The sequence below is a fragment of the Heterodontus francisci genome, chromosome 41 (assembly GCF_036365525.1).
Source record: "Heterodontus francisci isolate sHetFra1 chromosome 41, sHetFra1.hap1, whole genome shotgun sequence".
NCBI lineage: Eukaryota > Metazoa > Chordata > Chondrichthyes > Heterodontiformes > Heterodontidae > Heterodontus > Heterodontus francisci.
In genome coordinates, this window is record NC_090411.1 from 31,054,314 (window position 1) to 31,074,114 (window position 19,801).

General features: G+C 43.8%; 1 protein-coding gene across 1 annotated transcript in view; it reads left to right on the plus strand.

The window, feature by feature from the left end:
- Positions 1-5,419: 5,419 nt before the first annotated feature.
- Positions 5,420-19,801, plus strand: part of LOC137353428 (kinesin-like protein KIF18B) — a 97,480-nt gene continuing 83,098 nt past the window's right edge. The window contains exons 1-2 of the mRNA XM_068019704.1: positions 5,420-5,533; positions 13,917-14,285. Coding sequence (XP_067875805.1) covers positions 13,958-14,285 — 328 coding nt within the window. The 5' untranslated portion in view covers positions 5,420-5,533; positions 13,917-13,957. The remainder of the gene's footprint in view (positions 5,534-13,916; positions 14,286-19,801) is intronic.

Sequence of the window (19,801 nt, forward strand, 5' to 3'; positions counted from 1 at the left end):
AGATTCACAACCCACTGAGTGAAGAAATTTCTCCTCATCCCAGTCCTAAATGGCTGATCTCCTGTCCTGAGACTATGACCCCTGGTCCCAGACTTCCCAGTCAAGGAAACAGCGTCTCAAAATTCACGCTATAAAGCCCTCTTAAGAATTTTATACCTAAAGCTTGTCAAAACTTAACTTTAAAAGTCAGCTGATTACAGGAGAGAGGGAGAACAGAAGGTGTATGCGTTTGGGTGGGACGTTGACTAGCCTTTGACCCACAAGGTACAGAGTCTAATATTCTTAAATCAAGAAAGAGAGTTTATTAAGCACAGCAAGCATGTACAAGCAATATTTAACCAACAGCAGTAGTTATACAGCAGAGTGCAGAATGAACTCAGTTCTTGCTTCCTGAGCTGCAGCGGCGCAGTCTTCTCTCAAGGTGTTCTGTTTTCTGTAGGAGGGCCTCTCCTTCGAATCGGTGCGTCCTGATGTCTCTCAGTACCTTTCATTTATGTCGTGCACTCCCCCCTCCACCTGCCAAGGGTTCCTTCATTCCATATTAGGTTACATTCTACCTTAACCCTTACGATTGGTCAGCTATGATCTCACCTTCTATACATTGTCTCTCCGTGATTAGTTTATAACAGATAGATTGACCAGATATGATCTCACCTTCTATACATAGGCCATCAAGCTATCTGCAGGGACAGTCATTGTCACACAATGAGAATGTTTGCTATCCCCATCAACATTCCAGTCATGAATGGTCTCCGAATACCTTTACTTGTGTTTCCATCCTCATGGAGGCCTGCATGTCTATCACTTATGGTGTCTCTTAGTCTGTCTTAATACAGAAAGGTAGTTATCAAGACATCCTGCCTCATTGCAAAGCCATTTCTGCTACAGAAACATAGATACATAGAAAATAGAACAGTACAGCACAGGAACAGGCCATTCGGCCCTCCAAGCCTGCACCGATCTTGATGCCTGCCTAAACTAAAACCTTCTGCACTTCCGGGGTCCGTATCCCTCTATTCCCATCCTATTCATGCATTTGTCAAGATGCCTCTTAAACGTCTCTGTGGTACCTGCTTCCACCACCTCCCTCGGCAACAAGTTCCATGCACTCACCACCTTCTGTGTAAAGAACTTGCCTCGCACATCCCCTCTAAAAACTTTGCCCCTCTCACCTTAAACCTATGTCCCCTAGTAACTGACTCTTCCACCCTGGGAAAAAGCTTCTGACTATCCACTCTGTCCATGCCACTCATAACTTTGTAAACCTCTATCATGTCGCCCCTCCACCTCCGTCGTTCCAGTGAAAACAATCCGAGTTTTTCCAACCTCTCCTCATAGCTAGTGCCTCCAGACCAGGCAACATCCTGGTAAACCTCTTCTGTACCCTCTCCAAAGCCTCCATGTCCTTCTGGTAGTGTGGCGACCAGAATCGCACGCAATATTCTAAGTGTGGCCTAACTAAGGTTCTGTACAGCTGCAGCATGACTTGCCTATTTTTATACTCTATGCCCCGACCGATGAAGGCAAGCATGCCGTATTCCTTCTTGACTACCTTATCCACCTGCGTTGCCACTTTCAGTGACCTGTGGACCTGTACGCCCAGATCTCTCTGCCTGTCAATACTCCTAAGGGTTCTGCCATTTACTGTATACTTCCCACCTGCATTAGACCTTCCAAAATGCATTACCTCACATTTGTCCAAATTAAACTCCATCTGCCATTTCTCCGCCCAAGTCTCCAACCGATCTATATCCTGCTGTATCCTCTGACAATCCTCATCACTGTCCACAACTCCACCAACCTTTGTGTCGTCCGCAAACTTACTAATCAGACCAGCTACATTTTCCTCCAAATCATTTATATAAACTACAAAGAGCAAAGGTCCCAGCACTGATTCCTGCGGAACACCACTAGTCACATCCCTCCATTCAGAAAAACACCCATCCACTGATACCCTCTGTCTTCTATGACCGAGCCAGTTCTGTATCCATCTTGCCAGCTCACCTCTGATCCTGTGTGACTTCACCTTTTGTATCAGTCTGCCATGAGGGACCTTGTCAAAGGCTTTACTGAAGTCCATATAGATAACATCCACTGCCCTTCCTTCATCAATCATCTTTGTCACTTCCTCAAAAAACTCAATCAAATTTGTGAGGCACGATCTCCCCTTCACAAAACCATGCTGCTTCTCGCTAATAAGTCCATTTGTTTCCAAATGGGAGTATATCCTGTCCTGAAGAATCCTCTCTAATAGTTTCCCTACCACTGACGTAAGGCTCACCGGCCTATAATTTCCTGGATTATCCTTGCTACCCTTCTTAAACAAAGCATCCTTCCTCAGATAAGGAGACCAAAACTGCACACAATACTCCAGATGTGGTCTCACCAAGGCTCTGTATAACTGCAGTAAACATCCTTGTTCCCGTACTCAAATCCTCTTGCAATGAAGGCCGACATACCATTCGCCCTCCTAACTGCTTGCTGCATCTGAATGCTTGCTTTCAGCGACTGGCGTACAAAGACACCCAGGTCTCGTTGCACCTCCCCCTTTTCCAATCTATCACCATTCAGATAATAATCTGCCTTTCTATTCTTACAAACAAAGTGGATAATCTCACATTTATCCACATTTTCTTGCATCGGCCATGCATTTGCCCACTCACCCAACTTGTCCAAATCACATTGGAGCCTCTTTACATGCTCCTCACAGCTCACATTCTGCACCCGCCCCACCCCCGCCTCCGGCTTTGTGTCGTCTGCAAGCATCATAGAGCAAACACCGTCTTCCACCACCTCTCCAATACAGCATACAAATATACATTTCACATAACACAGTTCCAACACATTGATCTTTCTTTTGGGCCTCCTTATCTCGAGAGACAATGGATACGCGCCTGGAGGTGGTCAGTGGTTTGTGAAGCAGCGCCTGGAGTGGCTATAAAGGCCAATTCTGGAGTGACAGGCTCTTCCACAGGTGCTGCAGAGAAATTTGTTTGTTGGGGCTGTTGCACAGTTGGCTCTCCCCTTGCGCCTCTGTCTTTTTTCCTGCCAACTACTAAGTCTCTTCGACTCGCCACAATTTAGCCCTGTCTTTATGGCTGCCCGCCAGCTCTGGCGAATGCTGGCAACTGACTCCCACGACTTGTGATCAATGTCACACGATTTCATGTCACGTTTGCAGACGTCTTTATAACGGAGACATGGACGGCCGGTGGGTCTGATACCAGTGGCGAGCTCGCTGTACAATGTGTCTTTGGGGATCCTGCCATCTTCCATGCGGCTCACATGGCCAAGCCATCTCAAGCGCCGCTGACTCAGTAGTGTGTATAAGCTGGGGGTGTTGGCCGCTTCAAGGACTTCTGTGTTGGAGATATAGTCCTGCCACCTGATGCCAAGTATTCTCCGAAGGCAGCGAAGATGGAATGAATTGAGACGTCGCTCTTGGCTGGCATACGTTGTCCAGGCCTCGCTGCCGTAGAGCAAGGTACTGAGGACACAGGCCTGATACACTCGGACTTTTGTGTTCCGTGTCAGTGCGCCATTTTCCCACACTCTCTTGGCCAGTCTGGACATAGCTGTGGAAGCCTTACCCATGCGCTTGTTGATTTCTGCATCTAGAGACAGGTTACTGGTGATAGTTGAGCCTAGGTAGGTGAACTCTTGAACCACTTCCAGAGCGTGGTCGCCAATATTGATGGATGGAGCATTTCTGACATCCTGCCCCATGATGTTCGTTTTCTTGAGGCTGATGGTTAGGCCAAATTCATTGCAGGCAGACGCAAACCTGTCGATGAGACTCTGCAGGCATTCTTCAGTGTGAGATGTTAAAGCAGCATCGTCAGCAAAGAGGAGTTCTCTGATGAGGACTTTCCGTACTTTGGACTTCGCTCTTAGACGGGCAAGGTTGAACAACCTGCCCCCTGATCTTGTGTGGAGGAAAATTCCTTCTTCAGAGGATTTGAACGCATGTGAAAGCAGCAGGGAGAAGAAAATCCCAAAAAGTGTGGGTGCGAGAACACAGCCCTGTTTCACACCACTCAGGATAGGATACATATACAAAATATAACTATTCCTGAGTACAACCACATCACTTAAAATCATTCTACTTGATCATACGAATTAGGAGTAGGCTCCTCCAGCCTGCTCCGCCATTCAATAAGTTCATGGCTGAACTGATTACTCCACATTTCCACCCACCCCGATAACCTTCCACCCCCTTGCTTATCAAGAATCTATCTACCTCTGCCTTAAAAATATTTAAAGACTGCTTCCACTGCCTTTTGAGGAAGAGAATTCCAAAGACAAAGGTTGTAGATTCCCTCAGAGAAAAAATTTCTCCTCATCTCTGTCTTAAATGGGCGACCCCTTATTTTTAAACAGTGACCCCTAGTTCTAGATTCTCCCACAAGGGGAAACATCCTTTCCACATCCACCCTGTCAAGACCCCTCAGGATCATATATGTTTAAGCATAGCACCTCATGTGAATTGTATCAGGCCATAACTTGCAAAGATTCAACCAACAGATTAAATATGGTAGTTGTTAACCCCTTGGTTCCTACAACAGTTAAAGAGTTGCACACATTTGAGGTCCTAAGACTGGGTCAGTGTACAACAATTTTGACAACATAAGAGGGTGCAGGCTTGAGGGAGAATGTGTATGACAGCATATTTTGAACTTAACATGACAAAAACTGCTTTTTGTAGTACATAAAGGAAATAGAAAGTCAAAAAGGATGCAAAGGAGAAAGACGATTGCTTATAATGAGGTCTTGTAGCGTAAGAGGGTGTTCGAAGATTCTGTCCATCTAGGAGGGGCAGTATCCAAGTATTATACAAGCTGGAACTTCATAGAGAGTTGAAAGCTGCCTTGGGGAAAGAAGAAATCAAGCCCATTTCACTGCTACAGCTGCACCAAATGTGGTAGTCACATTTAAGATCAGAGAGATCAAAAGTAGCCATTATCCAAGGAGAAAGAAGAGAACGGTTTTGGAGAAGATGATAACTTCTACCTACTTCAACCTTATTGACTTCAGAACTTGCACTTAAATAGCACCTTTCACAACCCCAGGTCATCCCAAAGCGTTTCACAGCCAATGAAGCACATTTTAAGTGTAGTCACTGTTACATAAGTGTACAGGTTATGAAGATAACCTTTTATTAAACCTGGTAGCATTTTGCTCTCTTATAGAATAATTAATATTCGTAGGTTGCCCACAAAGCCAAGTGCACCTTTTTCTTAACAGCCCACCACTTACCTACAACCTCTCACAATCAACTGCCAGACTGGATGTACCAAGCACATGCGCAGTTGTTAAAGCGGGCGACGGCCGTTACACGCACGCGCAGTCTCCCGCCGTCACGGGCAGCCGGACCAGCGCATGTGCGGCCTGTCGGCCGAGGGCGCATGCGCGGAGCGAGCCCGCGGAATTTTAAACCGTCCAGAGGGCGAAACATAAAACCGGCGCCTGGAATTGAAAATTGAGCGGGAGGCCTCTGTTTAGTTAGGTGTGGCCGTGCAGTGAGCGGCACTCGGTAGGTACACAGACCGGGTTTGCCTGCCGCCGGATTCCGTTGTGGCTGTTTTGTTTTGAGGTGCTTCATTGTCCCATTCAGGCCTAGGGCAGGGCGTTGGGCCTTCGGTTGTGGCTGGGCACTGGCCGTTGAACGATGTATGGGAGGCCGCACTTCATTTTTCTCCTTGCCTTCGCCCCCCTCCAAAAATATCCGTGTTTATTCAGTCTTTTCGGATCAGAAGGTTGTAGATTCAAGCCCCCAAATCTAGACTCTTTGAGTATAAAAATCCGGGTTGACGCTCCCAGTGCAGCTACTGAGGGAGTGCTACATTGTTCGAGGCGCTGTCTTTCGGGTGAGACGTTAAACTGAGCCCCCTGTCTGCTTTAATAAAAGCAAAATACTGCGGATGCTGGAAATCTGTAATAAAAACAAGAAATGCTGGAATCACTCAGCAGGTCTGGCAGCATCTGTGGAAAGAGAAGCAGAGTTAACGTTTCGGGTCAGTGAAACGTTAACTCTGCTTCTCTTTCCACAGATGCTGCCAGACCTGCTGAGTGATTCCAGCATTTCTTGTTTTTATTACCCCTGTCTGCTTTGTTAGCTGGATGCAAAAGGTCCATGGCACTATTGTGAAAAAGAGCAGGAGAGTTTTCCCCGGTGTCCTGGCCAATATTTATCTCTCAATTGACATCACTAAAATAGATTATCTGGTCATTATCACATTACTGCTTGTGGGAATTTGCTGTCTGCAAATTGGCTGCTGTGTTTCCCTTTGTTATAACAGCGACTGTGTTTCCCTTTGTTATAACAGCGACTATACTTCAAAAGTACTCCATTGGCTGTAAAAGGCTTTGGGATATCTGGTGCTGAAAGATGCTATATAAATGCAAGTCTTTTCTTTTTGGAACATAAAGTTCTGCCCCCCCTCCCCCACCGTCACTGCATGTGTGAGGCTCGCTGTCGCTGCTTTGCCGAACTCCCAGTATTGGGTAGTGTTGCTGTGAACTGTGAAACTGGGTCGGCACAGGTAGGAGGAGGGAACTTATTTCTTAACTGGATTTGCCAGTACTTTCCTAGTTATTTGACAATTGTAACCTGGATGGGTTGAAGTTTCATACTTTCAAACTAAAACAAGATCCACACCAGATCCATCAGCATCTTTGCGAAACAGATTGATAAAACCCTATAATCAGGAGCAGTCTTGCACCTTTTTCTGAAAGGTTGATGTGTATGTTTTAATTTGGGTTTCTGGTATTTGAAGCTTTTTTACTTTGGGTATTCAAATGATGGGCTAAAGCATAAATGTGTTAATGTAGAATGGTAGCTGATCAAGTGAAATTGTCCCATTTTATGTATGCATCAGTTGACCATTTGAGGCATGAGTGTGTCTCGTTTTAAGAAAAGAACAACAGTTTTGGACTCCTCAAGAGGTCAATACCCTGTATCATCCAGTAGCCGCCTCTTTCATACCTTGTAGCAACCAGATCAAAAGAGCAATATTCGTTGACGCTTGGCAACAAATCTCCCTCTCGACTGAAATTATTGTATGATCTGAATAAGAGGAGGAACAAAATAACCTGAATGAAGAAGAACATGTACCTTGATTGAGAAAATGTGGAGGATGAAAAGAGAGACTTATATTTCAAATTAGAATTGACCACTGATTAAAATAGTCCCTGGCCTTGTGTATAAAAAGAAAAAGAATATTCTAAGTTTATTGCACTTGGGAAGAAAGTTTTATTTTCTTGTTTTTGTCATCAACATTCTATTCCTTACCAAATCTGCTATTTCAAAATCTCTGTTCCCTAGCCACTGACTCAATTTTCTCTCCTTGGCTACTTTCTGAGGCTAAGGTTTGCAAGCTTAGAGTCCAATTTGACTTGAGCTAACCATCTAACCCTCTATCCCCTTCATCACCAGGACTGCCTACTTCCACTTTTGTAACATCTCCATCCCAGCCTCAGCTTATCTGCAGCAGAAACCCTAACCTATCCCTTTGTGGCGTCCAGACTCAACTATTCCAATGCTCCCCAAGCCAGCCTTTCGCTTTCCGTTCTGAAAACTTGAGCTCATCCAAAGCTCTGCTAATCGTATCCTAACTCTCATCAAGTCCCATAAACCCATCACCCTTGTGCTTGCCAACCTACATTATCTCCAACTCCAACAACACCTCCAGTTTAAAATTTTCATCCTTGTTGTCAAATCCCTGCATAGCCTTGCCTCTCTATCTGTAACCTACAACCTTCTGAGATCTCTGCACATCTCCCTTTCTGGCCTCTTGCACAGCCCTGATTTTCGCTGCTGTGCCATTGGCGCCTGTGCCTTCAGCTGCCTGGGCCCTCAGCTCTAGAATGCATTCCGTTTTCTCTCTCGCTCTCTGATCAAGCTTTTGTCATTGGACCTGCTATCTCACTAAAACAACAAAAACAGAAAATGCTGGAAATACTCAGATCAGGCAGCATCTGTGGGGAAAGAGTCGTTCACTCTGTTTCGCTGTCTCTCCACAGATGCTGTCTGACCTGCTGAGTGTTTCCAGAATTTTCTGTTTTTGTTTCAGATTTCCATCATCTGCAATATTTTGCTTTTGTGCTGATATCTCACTATGTGGCTTTGAATCAAATTGCCCTGTGAAGTGGGGTGTTTAACGACGTTTAAAGGTTTTAAAAAAAATTTGTTTCATGGGATGTGGGTGTCACTGGCAAGGTCTCCTTCTCAAGGGCAATTAGGGGATTCAAGATGTGGGTTACTTGCCATAGAGGTCCAAGTCTCTGACCTGCTGTTGTAGCCACAGTATTTACATGACTGCTCCAGTTCAGTTTCTGGTCAATGGTAACTGCACCACCCACTCCCCCCGCCCCCCCCCACCCCCATCCAGGATGTTGATAGTGGGGGATTCAGCGATGGTAATGCCATTAAATGTCATGGGTAGATAATTAGATTCTCACTCCTGTTGGAAGTTGTAATTGCCTGGCACTTGTGTGGCACAAATGTTACTTGCCACATGTCAGCCCAAGCCTGAATGTTGTCCAGGTTTTCTGCATATGGATGCAAACTGCTTCAGTATCTGAGAAATTGCTAATGGTACTGAACATCATACAATCATCCACATCCCAATTTCTGACCTTATGATGGAGGGAAGGTCATTGATGGAGATGATTAGGTCCAGGACACTACCCTGAGGAACTCCTGTAGTGATGTCCTGGGACTGAGATGATCGTCCTCCAACAACCACAATCATCTTCCGTTGTGTTCGGTATGACTGCAACTCGTGGAGACTTTTCCCCCAATTTCCATTTGGCTAGGGCTCCTTGATGACACACTTGGTCAAATGCTGCCTTTGGACCAAGGTGTTTTATAAATGCAATTTGTTGCGTGCAACTCAATTAGCTGGGTTATTTTGGCTAATTAAACAACAATAAGTTGAAATTCTGGGAAGTGATTCCTTGCAGGATGTGATTGCCAAATCCACAGTGAGTTGATCCGATTAAATAAAAGTACAGCATGTGGCAAGGACAGTGAGTGATGTTTCTGTATGTGTACCATTTTTATATTCTATCACAATTAACCTTTTCCAGATCTAGTATAAGCATGGGTTAGGTGTCGGATAAAGCTCTCTCAACTGTAGCCCATATTCAAACTTTTTTTCCTACTGTAGTCAGCCTTGTAGTTTGTCTAAGTGAGACTTAAAATTAATTTAGGACTAATTCTATGCTGTCAAGGTAACACTCACAACAAACCAGGATGCATTTTTTCATGTTTGAAAGAACTTAAAAACATACCTTAATAAAAGCAAAATACTGCAGATGCTGGAAATTTATAATAAAAACAAGAAATGCTGGAAATACTCAGCAGGTCTGGCAGCATCTGTGTGGAGAGAAGCAGAGTTAACGTTTCAGGTCAGTGACCCTTCATCAGAACATAGTAACATATTAAAAACATACCTTTTTGGAAGCCAGTCTAAACTATCTTGCCTCATTTGTTCCTTGATTAGATTATTTCTTCCATATTTCTCCAAAGAGGGGGACCACAACAGTCTGGGTAAATGAAACTTACTATCCAATTAAGTTATATTGAAAGCATGATCTTTCAGAGGTGGACTGGTTTTGGTACCTAGACGTGCCAGGCCAACAATCCAGAAAAAAAAACACACATTAAGGGCATGATTGCCATTCTTAATCGAATAAGGATTTACGGTTGGGCCCTCCAATTGAGAATCCAGGGAGAAGTACCATAAAAGCCAGCCTTTCCCAGATGCTGAACTGGAAGGCTAAAGTCATTAAAAATTGCAGTGTAAAACATTCAGATTAATATGGCGTGGTAAATCTTGCATTCCCTCTTGGACATCCCTTTTGGATGTATTCTTGTGGGTGAAGTGATGTACAATAGTAAGTAATCAGGACAATCTGTAAAGTATGTATGTTATGAGACATACTTGTTTTGTAAAATATGTTTTAAAAACTTATAGTTGAATTAAGGACATTGATTCATCTGGAAGCTTGAAGAGATGTTGAACTCTGTGGGTTTTTTTTTAAAAGGCCACTAGAAGGCTTCTTGGACTTAGCTTGTAAACAAGCCCTTACTGGAAGGCACCTGTTTTCAGGGAGCTTGTTGTTTTGCCTTGGAGAAGATGTTTACAGAGAAGTGACAGGTCATGATTTATAGAGGTCAGGAGGCTTGACTTCTGGAATGTTTTTGGTTTCACTTTGAATTGTTAAAAAAAGACAGTTAGTGTTTTGCCTGCCAAGAAAACGCAGCTCATCTCTTTCTCTTGGAAAGAAACCCTGCATATCCAGTGTATCAGTCTCCTTGTATCGCATGTGTGGGAACTGAAAAACAGCAAAGAATGACTAAAAGATTGATAAGGAAGGTAAAATTAGAGTGAGAGAAAGCTAGCTAGAAATATAAAGACATAGTAAGAGTTTCTATAGATATTTAAAAAAGAAAAGAGTTAACAAAGTGAGCACTATAGAAAGTGAGACTGGGGAATTAATAATGGATAATAAGGAGATGGCAGATGAATTGAACAGATATTTTGCATCGGTCTTCGCTACTGAAGATACAAGTAACATTCCAGTATTAGCTGTAAGTCAGGAAATGGAATGGAGGGAGGAACTCAAGAAAATTACAATCACCAGGGAAGTGGTACTGAACAAATTGTTGGATCTGCAGGCTGACAAGTCCCTGGGTCCTGATGGACTTCATCCTAGAGTGTTAAAAGAAGTGGCTGGTGAGATAGTTGATGCGTTAGTTTTAATTTTCCAAAATTCCCTAGATTCGGGGAAGGTTCCGTTAGATTGGAAAATAATGAATGTAACTCCTTTATTCAAAAAGGGAGAGACACAGAAAGCAGGAAACTACAGGTCAGTTAGCTTAACATCTGTCTTAGGGAAAATGTTAGAAGCTATTATTAAAGACGTATAGCAGGGCATTTAGAAAAATTCAAGGTAATCAGGCAGAGTCAACATGTTTTTGTGAATGGGAAATCATGTTTAACCAATTTATTGGAATTCTTTGAGGGAGTTACATGTGCTGTGGATAAAGGGGAACTGGTGGATGCATTGTACTTATATTTCCAGAAGGCATTTGATAAGGTGCCACATCAAAGGTTATTGCAGAAAATAAAATCTCATGGTGTAGGGGATAACATATTGGCATGGATAGAAGATTGGCTAGTTAACAGGAAACAGAGAATAGGCATAAATGGGTCATTTTATGGTTGGCAAGATGTAACGAGTGGTGTGCCACAGGGATCTGTGCTGGGGCCTCCCAACATTTTATAATTTATATAAATGACTTAGATGAAGGGACCGAAGATGTGGTTGCTAAATTTGCTGATGACACAAAGATATGTAGGAAAGTAACTTGTGAAGAGGACATAAGGGGACTATAAAGGGATGTAGATTGATTAAATGAGTGGGCAAAGACCTGGCAAATGAAGTATAATGTGGGAAATTGTCCACTTTGGCAGGAAGAATAAAAAAGAAGCATATTATCTAAATGGTGAGAGATTGCAGAGCTCTGAGATGCAGAGGGATCTGGGTATCCAAGTGCATGAATTGCAAAAGGTTAGTATGCAGGTCCAGCACATAATTAGGAAAGCTAATAGAATGTTATTGTTTATCACGAGGGGAATTGAATACAAAAGTAGGGAGGTTATGCTTTAGCTATACGGGGCATTGCTGAGATCATATCTGGAGCACTATGCACAGTTCTGGTCTCCTTATTTAAGGAAGGATGTAAATGCGTTGGAGACAGTACAGAGAAGGTTTACTAGACTAATACCTGGAATGGGCAGGCTGTCTTACGACGAACGATTGGACAGGCTAGGCTTGTATCCGCTGGAATTTAGAAGAGTAAAAGACGACTTGATTGAAACATATAAGATTCTGAGGGGTCTTGACAGGGTGGATGTGGAAAGAACCTTGTGGGAGAATCTCGAACTAGGCCGTCACTAGGGCGGCAGTGGTTAGCAGCCTCACAGCTCCAGGGACCTGGGTTCAATTCTGGGTACTGCGTGTGCGGAGTTTGCAAGTTCTCCCTGTGACCGTGTGGGTTTTCGCCGGGTGCTCTGGTTTCCTCCCACAGCCAAAGACTTGCAGGTGATGGGTAAATTGGTCATTGTAAATTGCCCCTAGTGTAGGTAGGTGGTAGGGAATATGGGATTACTGTAGTTTTCGTGTAAATGGGTGGTAGTTGGTCAGCACAGACTCGGTGGGCCAAAGGGCCTGTTTCAGTGCTGTATCTCTAAATAAATAAATAAAAATAAAAGGGCCGCCCATTTAAGACAGAGATGAGGAGAAATCTTTTCTCTCAGATGGTCGTGAGTCTTTGGAATTCTCTACCTCAAAAGGCGGTGGAAGCAGAGACTTTGAATATTTTTAAGGCAGAGGTAGCTAGATTCTTGATAAGCAAGGGGGTGGATGATTATAGAGGGTAGGTGGAAATGTGGAGTAATCAGTTCAGCCATGATCTTATTGAATGGCGCAGCAGGCTCGAAGGGCCGTGTGGCCTACTCCTGCTCCTAATTCGTATGATTGTATGAAAACCCTGTTGCCGCATTTCTGCTGTAAGGCCTATCTGAAGCCTCTGTAGCTGCCTTTCATGGACAGTCTACCCAAACTGACTTTCAACATCACCTGGAAAGAACTGTTCTGTGAAGATCTCAGTGACAGTCGTCTGTACGCATTTGGAACGCCAAATCATATCATCTTTTTTCTTCAAGAATGAGCAAGTATTCAGTCTAAGTGGTTTTATTTTTGCCTTTTGTTTAGAACTCTATTCAAAAAAAAAAAATCCTTTTATATTTTTCCAGTTAACCGGTGTATGTGTGTGAGAGTGTGAGGGGCTAAGGTAAAAATGGAACTGTTATATTAAATCTGTGTGTTTATGCTTTCCTTCATTCCTGGTTAAGACTTGTTTTATAATCTGATAATTTTGTTGTTTGTTAAAGAAACCTGGTTGGTGTGTTTTATTCTGGGAAAAATAGAGTATATGATTAACCGTATTGGTAAGTGGGAACATTTAAATATATGTTGTGACCTGTGGGGAAGTGGGACTAGAATAAACAGTGCACTCCTCCTGCTTCAGTCGTAACATGTGTTATCAAGAGAGACCTGTCTGAAGAATGTATGCATTATGAAGACAGGCTGTAGATTTGCAACTGTTTAATGAGAATAGTCAGCCATTGTGGCAGAATGAAAATGGCCTGTTGGTTTGGCGTACGTTTGATCAGGATAATGAGAGTCTGGAGTATAGAACCATATGATGAGAATTGCTGCTGCTTGTGCAGTGCGAGTATATAAAGAGGATAATGTTATCGTAGAAAGATGGTAAATAAGTCAGTTTGGTTTTGCTGCTTAAGTACAAATTGCCCTACCATCTTTCTTGGGAGCATAAGTGACATTGCAACATTTAAAGTAGTCTCTTTTTGAAGGAAGGTTTGCCAATCTTAAATGATGGAGGGAAAAACTAACAAGGAAGCTTTTACTGTATTATTGAACACTTGCCAGGAAAGTCAGAGTGGCAATGGCCTGTTTGCTGTTACCCTCCTGATTGAAAAGGATAACATGGAAGGAAAGACATCTGAATGCCATATTCGAAGTATTTTCTGGGATACATCAATTAAAGAATAAAATTATGTTGAAATATTTACTTTGACTTAACAAAAGATCTACTTTGGGCATTTGAACAGCATCTCTTACTGATCCTGTTACATGCACCATACTTAGACTGAAGCTTTGAAATATACAGCCCACCTGATTACTTGGTGAGGTTTGAATCTGGGAAGTCAGAGACACAATCTCAGATTTGCTGGTTGGTAAATGCAGATGCTGTCCAATCTGCTCGCCTTCTGAATACTCTTTTTCAAGTCCTTATTTGACTTTATTTTCTTGAATTACAGGTACATGAGGAGGCAGGGTCGGTGAGCATTATAATCCATGTATGGGAATCATGGCACTGGAGGAAGAAGGAAATGTTACTGTTGTTGTCCGAATACGGCCACAGACTGAGCGAGAACAGGAGAGCAATAACTGTGCAGTTGTGCAAGTAGTGGATGAAAATGTTCTGGTCTTTGACCCAAAGGAAGACATGAGCGATGATGTGTTTTCTGAAGCTAAGTTTAGAGAGCGAGAAAAGCCATGTCGGAAAAGCAAGGATCTGAAGTTTGTATTTGACAGAGTTTTTAATGAAAACTCTACACAGCAAGAGGTGTTTGAGTTCACAACGAAACATATTTTGGAAGGTGTTTTGAATGGATACAATTGCTCAGGTAAGAGTTAAAGCTACATTACAGGTTGAAAACATGAAGTCAATGTAGCTCAAGTGCAGATCTAAATGTGCATTTGTACTTGGAATGGATCAATACAGCTCTCTTGAGGTGGTCTTTTGGAATTCATTTCAATCACTGTGCTGAAGCCCACATGTACAGTGCTGATTTTAAAATTTCCAAATTTGCTGATGACACAAAACTAGGTGGGAATGTAAGTTGTGAGGGAGGATGCAAGGAGGCTTCAAGGGGACTTGGACAGGCTAAGTGAATGGGCAAGAGCATGGCAGATGGAATATAATGTGAATAGAAACACAGAAAATAGGAGCAGGAGTAGGCCCTTCAGGCCTGCTCCGCCATTCAAAAAACATCACGGCTGATCGTCTAATTCAGTACCCTGTTCCCGCTTTCTCCCCATATCCCTTGATTCCTGTGACATTAAGAAATATATCTATCTCCTTCTTGAATATATTGAATGACTTGGCCTCCACTGCCTTCTGCGGCAGAGAATTCCACAGGTTCACCACCCTCTGAGTGAAGAAATCTCTCCTCATCTCGGTTCTAAATGGCATACCCTGTATCCTGAGACTGTGACCCCTCGTGCTGGACTCCCCAGCCATCGGGAACATCCTCCCTGCATCTAGCCTGTCTAGTCCTGTTAGAATTTTTTAGGTTTCTATGAAATCCCCTCTCATTAAACTCTAGTGAATATGGGCCTAGTCGACCCAATCTCTCCTCGTACGTCAATCCTGCCATTCCAGGCATCAGTCTAGTAAATCTTCTTTGCACTCCATCCATGGCAGGAACATCCTTCCTCAGATAAGGAGACCAAAATTGCCCACAATACTCCAGATGTGGTCTCACCAAGGCCCTGTATAACTGCAGTAAGACATCCTTGCTCCTGTACTCGAATCCTCTTGTAATGAAGGCCAGCATACCATTCGCCTTCCTAACTGCTTGCTGCACCTGAATGCTTGTTTAGTTTAGTTTAGAGATACAGCACTGAAACAGGCCCTTCGGCCCACCGAGTCCGTGCCGACCATCAACCACTCATTTATACTAATCCTACACTAATTCCATATTCCTACCACATCCCCACCTGTCCCTATATTTCCCTACCACCTACCTATACTAGGGGCAATTGCTAACGGCCAATTTACCTATCAACCTGCAAGTCTTTGGCATGTGGGAGGAAACCGGAGCACCTGGAGGAAACCCACGCAGACACAGGGAGAACTTGCAAACTCCACACAGGCAGTACCCAGAATTGAACCTGGGTCGCTGGAGCTGTGAGGCTGCAGTGCTAACCACTGTGCCGCTTGCTTTCAGCGACTGGTGTACAAGAACGCCCAGGTCTCGTTGCACCTCCCCCTTTCCCAGTCTATCACCAGTCAGATAATCTGCCTTTCTGTTTTTACAACCAAAGTGGATAACCTCACTTTTATCCATGTTATACTGCATTTGCCATGCATTTGCCCACTCGCCCACCTTGTCCCAGTCACATTGGAGCCTCTTTGCATCCTCCTCAGAGCTCACATTCCCCCCCCCCCCCCCCACCCCCAGCTTTGTGTCATCTGCAAACCTGGAAATGTTACATTTAGTTCCCCTCACCCAAGTCATTAATGTATATCGTGAATAGCTGGGGTCCAAGCACTGATCCCTGCAGTACCCCATTAGTCACTGCCTGCCACCCTGAAGAAGACCCATTTATTCCTACTCTCTGTTTCCTGTCTGTCAACCAATTCTCAATCCATGCCAGTCTATTACCCCTAATCCCATGTACTTTAATTTTGCACACTAGCCTCTTATGTGAGACCTTATTAAAACCCTTCTGAAAATCCAAAACACCACATCCACTGGTTCGCCCTTATCTATTCCACTGGTTACATCCTCAAAAAACTCCAGTAGATTTGTTAAGCATGATTTCCCTTCGTAAACCCATGCTGACTTTGTCCAATCCCGTTTATGCTTTCCAGGTGTTCTGCTATCACATCCTTTATAATAGACTCTAGCATTTTCCCCACTACTGATGTAAGGCTAACTGGTCTGTAATCCCCTGTTGTTCCCTCCTCCTTTTTTTAAATAGTGGGGTTACATTTGCCACCCTCCAATCTGTAGGAACTGCTCCAGAGTCTGTAGAATTTTGGAAGATGACCACCAATGCATCCACTATTTCCAGGGCCACTTCCTTTAGTACTCTGGGATGCAGATCATCAGGCCCTGAGGATTTGTCAGCCTTTAACCCCATTAACTTCCCTAGCACTTTTTTTTTTTGCTATTACTGATTTCCTTCAGTTCCTCCCTCTCATTAGACCCTTGGTTCCCCAATCATTCTGGGAGGTTATTTGTGTCCTCCTTTGTAAAGATGCAACCAGAGTAGGTGTTTAATTGTTCTGCCATTTCTTTGTTCCCCAATCTAATTTCCCCCGTTTCTGACTGCAAGGGACCTACATTTGTCTTCACTAATCTCTTTCTCTTCACATATTTATAGAAGCTTTGACAGTCAGTTTTTATGTTCCCCGCAAGTTTGCTCTCATACTTTATTTCCCCCCATGTAATTAACCTGTTTATCCTCCTTTGCTAAATTCTAAACTGCTCCCAATTCCCAGACTTGCTGCTTTTTCTGGCAATTTTATATGTTTCCTCTTTGGATCTAATACTATCCCTAATTTCTTTTGTAAGCCATGGTTGAGCCACCTTTCTGGTTTTATTTTTGCACCAGACAGGAATGAATAACTGTTGTAATTCATGCACACATTCTTTAAATATTATCCATTGCCTATCCACTGTTAACCTTTTTAGTAAAGTTCCCCAATCTACCGTAGCCAACTCGCACCTCATACCTTCGTGGTTTCCGTTGTTTAGATTCATGACCCTAGTTTCGGATTCAACTGCTTCACTCTCCATCTTAATCAAGAATTCTATCATGTTATGGTCGCTCCTCCCCAAGAGACCCCGCTCAACAAGATTGTTAATTAATCCTTGCTTATCGCACAATACCCAGTCACGGATAGCCCGTTCTCTAGTCGGTTCCTCAACATATTGGTCTAAAAAATCATCACGCACACGCTCCAGGAAATCCTCCTCCCCAGTATTATTGCTAATTTGGTTTGACCAATCTATATGTAGATTAAAGTCACCCATGATTACAAAAGAACAGCAGAGGAACAGGCCATTCAGCCCTCCAAGCCTGCGCCGATCTTGATGTCTGCGTAAACTTAACACCTTCTGCATTTCCGGGGCCCATATCCCTCTATTCCCTTCCTATTCATGTATTTGTCAAGATGTCTTAAACGTCGCTATCGTATCTGCTTCCACCACCTCCCCTGGCAGCAAGTTACAGGCACTCACCACCCTCTGTGTAAAAAAACTTGCCTCGCACATCCCCTGTAAACTTTGCCCCTCGCACCGTAAACCTATGTCCCCTAGTCTCTGACTCTTCCACCCTGGGAAAAAGCTTCTCGCTATCCACTCTGTCCATGCCGCTCATAACTTTGTAAACCTCTATCATGTCGCCCCTCCACCTCCGTCGTTCCAGTGAAAACAATCCGAGTTTTTCCAACCTCTCCTCAGAGCTAATGCCCTCCAGACCAGGCAACATCCTGGTAAACCTCCTCTGTACCCTCCAAAGCCTCCACGTCCTTCTGGTAGTGTGGCGACCAGAATTGCACGCAATATTCTAAGTGTGGCCTAACTGAGGTTCTGTACAGCTGCAACATGACTTGCCAATTTTTATACCCTATGCCCCGACCGATGAAGGCAAGCATGCCATATGCCTTCTTGACTACCTTATCCACCTGCGTTGCCACTTTCAGTGACCTGTGGACCTGTGCGCCCAAATCTCTCTGCCTGTCAATACTCCTAAGGGTTCTGCCATTTACTGTATACCTCCCACCTGCATTAGACCTTCCAAAATGCATTACCTCACATTTGTCCGGATTAAATTCCATCTGCCATTTCTCCGCCCAAGTCTCCAACCGATCTATATCCTGCTGTATCCTCTGACCATCCTCATCATTATCCGCAACTCCACCAACCTTTGTGTCGTCCGCAAACTTACTAATCAGACCAGCTATATTTTCCTCCAAATCATTTATATATACTACAAACAGCAAAGGTCCCAGCACTGATCCCTGCGGAACACTACTAGTCACATCTCTCCATTCAGAAAAGCACCCTTCCACTGCTACCCTCTGTCTTCTATGACCGAGCCAGTTCTGTATCCATCTTGCCAACTCACCTCTGATCCCGTGTGACTTCACCTTTTGTACCAATCTGCCATGAGGGACCTTGTCAAAGGCTTTACTGAAGTCCATATAGATAACATCCACTGCCCTTCCTTCATCAATCATCTTTGTCACTTACTCAAAAAACTCAATCATATTAGTGAGACACGACCTCCCCTTCACAAAACCATGCTGCCTCTCGCTAATAAGTTAGTTTGTTTCCAAATGGGAGTAAATCCTGTCCCGAAAAATTCTCTCTAATAATTTCCCTACCACTGACGTAAGGCTCCCCGGCCTATAATTTCCTGGATTATCCTTGCTACCCTTCTTAAACAAAGGCACAACATTGGCTATTCTCCAGTCCTCTGGGACCTCACCTGTAGCCAATGAGGATGCAAAGATTTCTGTCAAGGCCCCAGCAATTTCTTCCCTTGCCTCCCTCAGTATTCTGGGGTAGACCCCATCAGGCCCTGGGGACTTATCTCCCTTAATGCTTTGCAAGACACCCAACACCGCCTCCTTTTTGATAATGAGATGATTGAGACTATCTGCACTCCCTTCCCTAGGCTCATCATCCACCAAGTCCTTCTCTTTGGTGAATACTGATGCAAAGTACTCATTTAGTACCTCGCCCATTTCCTCTGGCTCCACATATAGATTCCCATCTCTGTCCTTGAGTGGGCCAACCCTTTCCCTGGTTACCCTCTTGCTCTTTATATATGTATAAAAAGCCTTGGGATTTTCCTTAATCCTGTTTGCCAATGACTTTTCATGACCCCTTTTAGCCCTCCTAACACCTTGCTTAAGTTCCTTCCTACTGTCTTTCTATTCCTCAAGTGCTTCATCTGTTCCTAGCCTTCCAGCCCTTACAAATGCTTCCTTTTTCTTTTTGACGAGGCTCACAATATCCCGTGTTATCCAAGCTTCCCGAAACTTGCCAAACTTGTCGTTCTTCCTCACAGGAACATGCTGGTCCTGTATTCTAATCAGCTGACGTTTGAAAGACTCCCACATGTCAGATGTTGATTTACCCTCAAACAGCCACCCCCAATCTCAATTCTTCAGTTCCTGCCTAATATTGTTATAATTAGTCTTCCCCCAATTTAGCACCTTCACCCGAGGACTACTCTTATCCTTATCCACAAGTACCTTAAAACTTATGGAATTATGGTCACTGTTCCCGAAATGCTCCCCTACTGAAACTTCGACCACCTGGCCGGGCTCATTCCCCAATACCTGGTCCAGTACGGCCCCATCCCTAGTTGGACTATCTACATATTGTTTCAAGAAGCC